The sequence below is a fragment of the Podarcis pityusensis genome (assembly GCF_964106645.2).
Source record: "Podarcis pityusensis genome assembly, chromosome: 14".
Lineage (NCBI taxonomy): Eukaryota > Metazoa > Chordata > Lepidosauria > Squamata > Lacertidae > Podarcis > Podarcis pityusensis.
Genome location: NC_138039.1, coordinates 29,333,507 through 29,341,898, shown reverse-complemented (window position 1 = coordinate 29,341,898; position 8,392 = coordinate 29,333,507). Strand labels below are relative to the sequence as shown.

At 44.5% G+C, this 8,392-nt stretch overlaps 1 protein-coding gene across 1 annotated transcript in view; it reads right to left on the bottom strand.

The window, feature by feature from the left end:
- Positions 1-2,473: 2,473 nt before the first annotated feature.
- Positions 2,474-8,392, bottom strand: part of IGDCC3 (immunoglobulin superfamily DCC subclass member 3) — a 122,435-nt gene continuing 116,516 nt past the window's right edge. Inside the window, exon 14 of the mRNA XM_080982131.1 lies at positions 2,474-8,132. Within this exon, the coding sequence (XP_080838257.1) occupies positions 7,941-8,132 (192 nt within the window). The 3' untranslated portion in view covers positions 2,474-7,940. The remainder of the gene's footprint in view (positions 8,133-8,392) is intronic.

Genomic DNA, 8,392 nt, shown 5'->3' with positions numbered 1-8,392 from the left:
TGAAGGAGACTTGTAAACATGTTTGCTTTCTGAAATCATCCTAGACACTGAATGCAACAATAGAATGAAGGGTGCGCCAAAAGAAGGGGGAAAATATCACCAGCAAATGCAGCACATTATGGATGTTTCCCCCTTTAAAAGCCCTTAAAAATAAACCCAAAACCCTGTGAATGCCATACTGAATTGCAACTACATTGAGCTCTCAGAAACAGGGGTGGACACAATAAACGTGTCACAGAACAAACTGAAAAGCTCCAGAGACTTGAGAAGCTTCGGGTGGCTGTCTGCACACCAGATTTATGGAAACCCATTGACTTAAAAATCAACACGCACACGCGCACACACACACACACACACACACACACACACACACCAGGTCTACATAGAGAATGACATCTTGATCTCTTTGTTGTTGTTCCTTATCACTTATTATTGCTGTCTTAAGATACACATTTTTACAGACTATTTCAAATCTTCCAGGGCAGTTTTCAGCATACATTCCAGCACTTTTCAGGAAAGAAAGCAAAAAAGATGACCGTTTGGCAAAGAAAAGACTTTCGACCTGGGTATTATGAAAGAACCACATTGCAACATCCGTTGACAAATTACTCCCCGTTGAATGAAGGACTGTAGGCCCCAGTGTAAGTAAAAGTCACTCGTGGTTAACTTGTTGTTTTCATGAGGCTTGGTCATGGCAGAATTTCAGATGGATTGGAGCCAGTGCCCAAATTCTGCCCCTTTGAAGCAAGTGAGAGGTTTGCAAGAGCACAAATCTCCCACTCATTTCAAAAGGGTGTTGTGTATAATGGATTGCTTGTGGGTTGTGGCCAAAGTGGATTCCCCTCCTGCCTTTTCTCCCCAAGGTAGCCAACTGTCTCCTGTGAATTCGAACGCTGATCCTCAAGAGTCATTCGAATGCCTTACAGAAAATGACTGAAAAAGTGCTCCAGAGAATTATGAGTAATTATAATAACGGAGCATTCATATAAGGCATTTCAAGTGTTCAAATGCAGTTCACACACATATTGTCCCAGGACTCGTTGAAATACCCCTATAAAGTGGGACAATGTTATCCATCTCATTGACTTGTGTAAGGCCATAGAAATGTGCGGCCAAGGTGAGATTTGAACTGGGGGCTTTGCATGAACATGTGACACACTATCTTGAGTTTCTCTCTGCAGTTTCCTCTCGCCGCAGCTGGGGAAGTGCGGCCAAATGAGCAGGCTTGCCATAGATCAGGGCCCCACCTCTGCATGAACAGGGGCAGTGGTGTTTATTGGGTGAAAGGTGTGGAGACCAACAGTAGGGGGAGCCAGAGCCAACAGCAGGCAGAGCCACCTCTGACTACTTGTAAGTAAAGAGTCAGGTGGGGGGAGAGGCTACCTGAAGGCAGACCAAGGTTAGAAGGGCTCTATTTGTACTAATGGATCCACAGGGGGACTTTGTTAGGGCATAAAACTGGACTTGCACATTGGCATCGTGTTTTCTTCCAAATAAAATATTAGCTGTAGTGTTCTTTCCTTTGCAGAAACAATTTTTTTTCTTTTTAAAAATACTGGTCATTTGAATTGAGGAGTCCCTAATCTTCATAGCTGTCTCCCCCCTCAAATAATAATTTAATTTGCAGTTTCAGCTGCAAAGGAGCGTCCCTTCACTTCAATGAAAGGAGCCCCTGAATATGTAGCTGAAGACTCTACTGAACAGGCAAAAAGTTTCATGTGCATCACATCCGAAGCAGAAGAGGGTGCTCTAAGATGCAGCATCACGGCTGCATTAGGTGTTTTGGACTTTGTCAGTGGTTTGGTGAACACAGTTGCCAATTTGCTGGCTATTTGGATTGGAAAGTGGAAGTTGATAAAGAGACAAGACGACTGCTTTTAGCAGAATTCACCATACTCCTAAACAGGCTTGCCCAACCCATTGCCCAAAGATGTTTTTGGACTAAAATATCAATCAGTGCCATCCAACACAGACCTTCTGGATGGGGCTGGTGGGAGTTGTAGTCCAAAACACCCAGAAGGCACTCGGTTGGGCAAGGGTGCCCTGAAATGACAAGGAAGCCCCCATTTCCTGCCTTGCTTGCAGAATCAGCCCCTCTTCCGCCTGTCATAAATTCCTGTGGCTATTTTGCTATGGAACTTTCAAATGCTTAAAAAAATCCCAAAACAAAAGGAAAATCCAACCATCTAAAAACAAAACACAGTGTAGTAATAATAACAATAATAATAATAATAATAATAATAATAATAATAATAATAATTAAAAAAAAACTATTTAGGGTTTCACATCCATGAGGAATCCGTTGTTTCATACCAATGGGAAGTCCACATTGGATTAAGTCATCACATTTTTAAGAAAGAAAGAAGGAAAGAAGGAAGGAAAGAAAGAAAGAAAGAAAGAAAGAAAGAAAGAAAGAAAGAAAGAAAGAAATTTCTACTTGATAGGCTACTGTAATAGCACTAATCAAATGGCACAACGTTTTCCCTTTTAATCAAAGGAAGCAGTGACAAATATTTGTTTACAATATCACAATAACATGATATTAAATTAATAGCAGGTTCATACAGCCCTGGGGATTTGGAGCCAAAACTAGTCTAAAAAGTACGTATTTTGCTTTGGCAATGATCCTTTATTTAAATCTGAGACTTCACATCGCTTACGAAGAGAGAGATCGTGTTAAAAAAAACAAATAAATCATTGGATGAGGTCGCCCTGACACAGATGCCATCAAGTGATGTACAATCAAAATAAATGTTCATTTTCTTTGTGTTTCTTAGCTATACAGTGTGAACTAAGCCATGTTCGACAGTGTGCTGGTGACAAGATGGAGGAACACCAAATACTGGCTGCATTGAGTCTAGAATGTATTGGATTCACTTATCCCCTCTTCTGGCTGTAGGAACTGGGCCTTCAGAGAGCAGGAGAAGAGGGGGAAAGAGCTTCTATTTTGAACGGAAGTCGCTTCCATCAAGGAGGCAACACTAGAAACTGCTTCTGAAGGGTTGTGATGGGGATCAAAGTTTTTAAAAGGGGCATGGGTATATGTATGATGGTCTTAAACAGGCTTAATGGGTGTTCTTTTGACCTAGGGAATCTGTTCTGCAAAAGGGAACTGCGATAATTATTTTAAACTATGGGTAGTCAACATGGTGCTCTCCAGATGCTGTCAGACTACATTTCCCATCAGCCCCAACAAACGAGGCCAATGGCTAGGGATGATGGGAGTTGTAGTCATACAACATCTGGAGGGTACCATATTGACTACCATTTTTTAAACTTGTATCCCCACTTTCCTCCAGGGAGTTCAGTCCACTTTTTCATTTTTGCACAGAGCCAGGTTAGTCTGAGAGATGTTGGGCTGGACCAGGGTCGCACAGTGAGCTTTGTGGGTGGAGAAATATTAGAACTTGGTTCTCTGCAACTTTGGTCCAAGGATGAGGAAACTGTTGTCCCCCAGATGACTCGAACTCCCATTGCCACTGACCATTGGTTATGCTGGCTGGGACTCTTGGGAGTTGGAGTCCTGCACTGCCTGGAGAGCCACAAGGCTTCCTATCTGGCCACTATGCTGTACCACACTGCAGGTGCTGTGCCATAATAGGGAATGCAAACTTGAGTTAAGGGATATTTGGGGAGGCCAGTGTGGAGCACACGGAGGTCATTCCACACAGGCATGCTGGTGGCAGTTCTGCCATGCATCCCTCCAATCTCCCCTACTTGTGCTTACATTCCCTATTCAGGAATAATCCCTAAAGAGGGCTTCTACGACCAGGATTTCTGAGGAATTCCCAGGGCTCATTTAGACAAGGGCTTTCACACAGCAGGAGAGCATCTGCCTTGCATTCAGAAGGCTCCAGGTTCAGTCCCCAGTGGCCTTTCCAGGCCGGAAATGTCCTCTTTCTGAAAGCCTGGACAGCTGCTTGACAGTCAGTGTAGACTATAGTGAGCTAGATGGACCAAGTGTCCGACTCGGGAGAAGGAAGCTTCCTATGGTCCTAGGATCCCTGGGAAAGAACCACAGTTGGTGCTAGATATGTATTTATTGGGTGGATCAGGGATAGCCAACAACAATGCCCTGCAGATATTCTCTGACAACAACACCCACCATTCTCTATTTTTTGTGAGGGTGAAAAGCTTGCTTGAGGCTAGACGGGCCAGCCTGTTTTTGGAAGAGGAGTGAAACCCTTTTCTCCACTCACTAGTCTCTCTCTCTCTTACTGCACCCTGCCACCGCTGCAGTGGTTTGCCCTCCTCTCCCGTTGCCCAGTTCTGAATAAATTGCTCACAAAAGCAACAGACTTATTCACGGACAGTTGACGCTTCTGCTGTCTTCGTCCGGTGATATTTACACTTATTAATGTACATAGCAAAACAGTTGATGGATGGGAAGTAGGGGGCAAAGAGGGAGCTGCCAGCTGATCCCCTAGTGCTGGTACTCCTAATGGAGAATTTTGGGGGTTTTGTTTTGTTTTAATCAGCTTATTTTAAAAGACCTTAAATACCCATTGTTACCGTTAGCTGGTTTCCTCCCCCTCATCACCACACGGCCCTCTTTGATTTCTTCTGCTTCTCTTTCAAACAAATCATCATTATTTTCAAAAGAACCTTTTTTTCGATTCTTCTTTTCATCGCCATATATAAAAATAGCTATTGGAATTATTTTTAAAAAATGAAACGAAACATGAAAATGGAAGTGGCTTCTCTGGAGGATAAGGAGGCAGTCCACAGGGTTCCTGCACACATCGTTTGCTCCTTCCATGGAAGAGATGCAGGGAGCTCCCACAGCCCAAAGGAGCCCCATAGGCATTTCACAGAGTCCTTCCACCCATCTCAATGGACTTAGGGAAGGGGGAGATCTTTCCCCTTCCTCTCTCCTCCTGACAACGGTCACATCAGAGGGGCTCCTCATCCTTTCTTCCATAACCTTACGGCTGCTTCGACTACTTGTACTGAGGTAGGTCACCAGCCTAGAGAGAAAACACGCTACATTCTAAGGCTTCAGATATGAGGTCTATAACCAGCTGTGCCACCACCGGTGACCTAAAGAGCAACTGCCAGATTCGGAGAAGACATCTCCACAAGGAGAGAAGCTGGCTGCTGAGAAGCTCAGCCAGCAGCATCAAGTGCTTTGAGGCTTGGCAGAAGATGTCCACCTTTTAGCAAACAGGTCTGGTTCACATGGACACACACTTTTGATAGCATGTGTGCTGGAACTGGAACTGGAAACTGGAACTAAGAACAAGCCTGCTGCATCAGGCCAACGACCCATCTAGTCCAGCATCCTGCTCTTAAAGTGGCCAACCAGATTAGCACCACCTCAATTCTGTCCCCCACCCTCCAAAAAAAACCTGACACACACACTTGTGCGGCACTCCACATTTTGGGTGAGAAATGGTCAGCGCTAAAACTCTGCATGCATATAGTCTCCTGCTCAAATTCTAGCATCTGCAGTTAAAAATATCTCAAACCGGAGGGCTCCTCTCTGCCTGCAATCTCCAGGAGATGCTGCCAGACAGGGCAGAGTGGGCTTGGCTTGATAGCTTACAGAAGGGAGAAACTACAGCTCATCCCAAGCATGTATGGGGAGGGCCATAGCTCAGTGGCAGAGCACTTGCCTTGCATGCAGAAGGTCCCTGGTTCAATCCCCAGCACCTTCAGTTTCACTTGGGAGTCTGAAACCCTGGAGAGTCCCTGCCTGTTATTGTGGACAATGCTGGGCTGGATGAGCCAATGGGTCTGGCTCAGTACAAGGCATCTCCCTACATTACCTGGGAGTAGATTCCACTAAAACAATACTTTCCTCTTCTGTATAATATATTTAAGGGCAGTAGTTTAGTGGAAGGGCATCGAATTTGCATGCAGAAGGTCCCAGGTTCAATCCCAGGCCTTTCCAGGTAGGGTTGAAAAACACCTGTGTCATACCCCAGAGAACTGTGGCCAGTCAGTGTTGACAAAGCTGAGCAAGACGGACCATTGGTCTGACTTGGTATAATGTACCTTCTTCTATTTCTATATTTTACAGGCCCTTCATTCAGTTGCAGAGCCCTTGTTACGCATGCAGGAAGCCCCACGTTCAACCTTGGAGCATTTCCCACCATGAAGGATCTCTGGTACCAGGAGAAAGACTCTTCTCCACCTGAGACCCTGAGGAGTTGCTCCAAGACAAAGGGAAAGGGTCATGGCTCAGTGGTGGAGCATCTGCTTTGCATGCAGAAGGTTCCAGGTTTAATCCCTGTTATCCCCAGGTAGATCTGGGAGTGACCTCTGTCTGGAACACTGGAGAGCCACTTCCATCAGTTGAGAAATACTGGGCTAGATGGATCACTGGTCGTATGTGGCATAAGGCAAGAACTGGATGTTGGGAGTGTGGATTTCACTGACCAGCCTTATGTACAAAGTGATAGGACTGTCCTCTCTGTGATGAAATCATTTGCACATGCAATCATCACATGATGTTTTCAATCATCACTTGATGTTCCAGTCATCAAGTATGCACAGATGTGGTGAACCAGCTCTGAGTGATAAAACTGGAAAGAGAGCAGCTCTTCAGTAGTAACCCGTGACCAGTAGTTAAGTAGTCGCTAATGGGCAAAGGTTTCATCTTTAGGTGACCGGTGGCCCTGCCTTTTTTTTTTTGCTACAACCCTAACAATCTTTAAAGTTCCTTTTAAAAAAACAACAACCAAACAAACATGATATAAAAACAACTCTTGACACAGTAAACCTCTACACAAGTTAACTAGCAACTTGCCTAAAAGTCAAGTTTATAACACTAAGGGGGGGGGGGGGAATGTCATCGACAACCACTACTGGGGACGAATCCATGCCTGCTCATCGTCATTCCTCTTTTGGAGTCTCGGGGCCGAGCGAAGGAAGAGAGGCGAAGGAGGGCGAGGTGGTCTGACGACACAACAACATGGTTCTTCTACAAAAAAGCTTCTTGAGGTAGAACATTGCTTTCAAGGTTTTGGAAGTGCTTTACATTGGAACGATGGTGACAATAAAGGAATACTTTAAAATAAAAAATAATAAAAAGGTAACCAACAACCAACATGGTAGACATGGAGTATGAACTTCTGAGGTAGTACCACAGCTTGTACTGACCAAGTGCTACTCTACTTTGTTTTGAAAACAAAAGGAAGACACAAGATACTTTGCTTCTTCCCAAAAGACATTCAATTCCGGTTGAGGTAGGTTCTGGATTTACTCGAGATGTTAGTCCAAGTATTTTCTTTTTCTTTCTTTTTTTTCAGTAGACCTTCTTGTAGGCCTGGGTTTTTTTTTATTTTCTGCTTTTTCTTTTTGACACACTCGCTTTGCCTTTAAAATAGTTCGTCGGCAACAAAACATCCTGAGAATTAGAGACAGAGAGACTTGAAACACATCCGACAAAAAATGTCGTCAAATGCACCCAGAAGTTTGGCCAACCAACTTAGCACCTGAACGTTTTTTTCCTTCCTCTCCCGGAGCTAGGTTAGAGAGGAGCGTCCCGTTCCAATCTGTTTTCTCAACACATTTCACAATGGCAGATCTGTGGGAGAAGAGTCATCCTAAAGCTGCCAACGAGGGACTGAACGTTGGTGAACCAAGACGATAAGAGGTTCCCATCTCGGTGTCTTATGGAGTTGGCCAAGGAAGGTGCCTTGAGAAGCCACAAACACAGTAGCTGTAGAGCGAACAGCTGGAAAGGAATGTACTAGGAGGCCTGAGACAAGTCAGGAAGAAAAAACTTCATGGAGCTTCCGCAAGGCTGCCTACCGATATAGATATATATATATTTATATATATATGTAATAAAAAAATTAAGAAACATATCGCAGAAATCTTAAAATTGACCTGAGATTGATGAGTCGGTTTAAAGACATCGCCAGGGGTAGGGGTGTGGGGTGGGGAGTTGGTGGCTGGCGAGGTCCCGTTAAGAGTCTTCAAAGTCTTGGCAATTATCCTTCATTGGTTGGAGCTTGGTTCAAAGCTGGCTCATCTTGGCTGGCGTTGAGGAGGGGCCTGCCGGGGGCCCCCGAGGGCGGGGGCTGGAAGAGGGTGTCACTCTCCTCTTCGATGATGCTGAAGTCATCCGGCGGAAGCATGGATGTCTGGGTTTCGTCATGTGAGGTAGGAGGAATATGGTCCAGCTGGGAAAGGAGAGTGAAAAAATGGCTATTTGAATGCCCAAGAAGAAGACTGACTGTCCTCTTAAAATATAATAATAATAATAATAATAATAATAATAATAATAATAATAGCAGGAGTTGCCTATCCCAGAACAAATGGAAATCATCAAGGGGCATGGCTTTGTGACAGAATACAGTGGTACCTCAGGTTAAGGACTTAATTCGTTCCAGAGGTCTGTTCTTAACCTGAAACTGTTCTTAACCTGAGGTACCACTTTAGC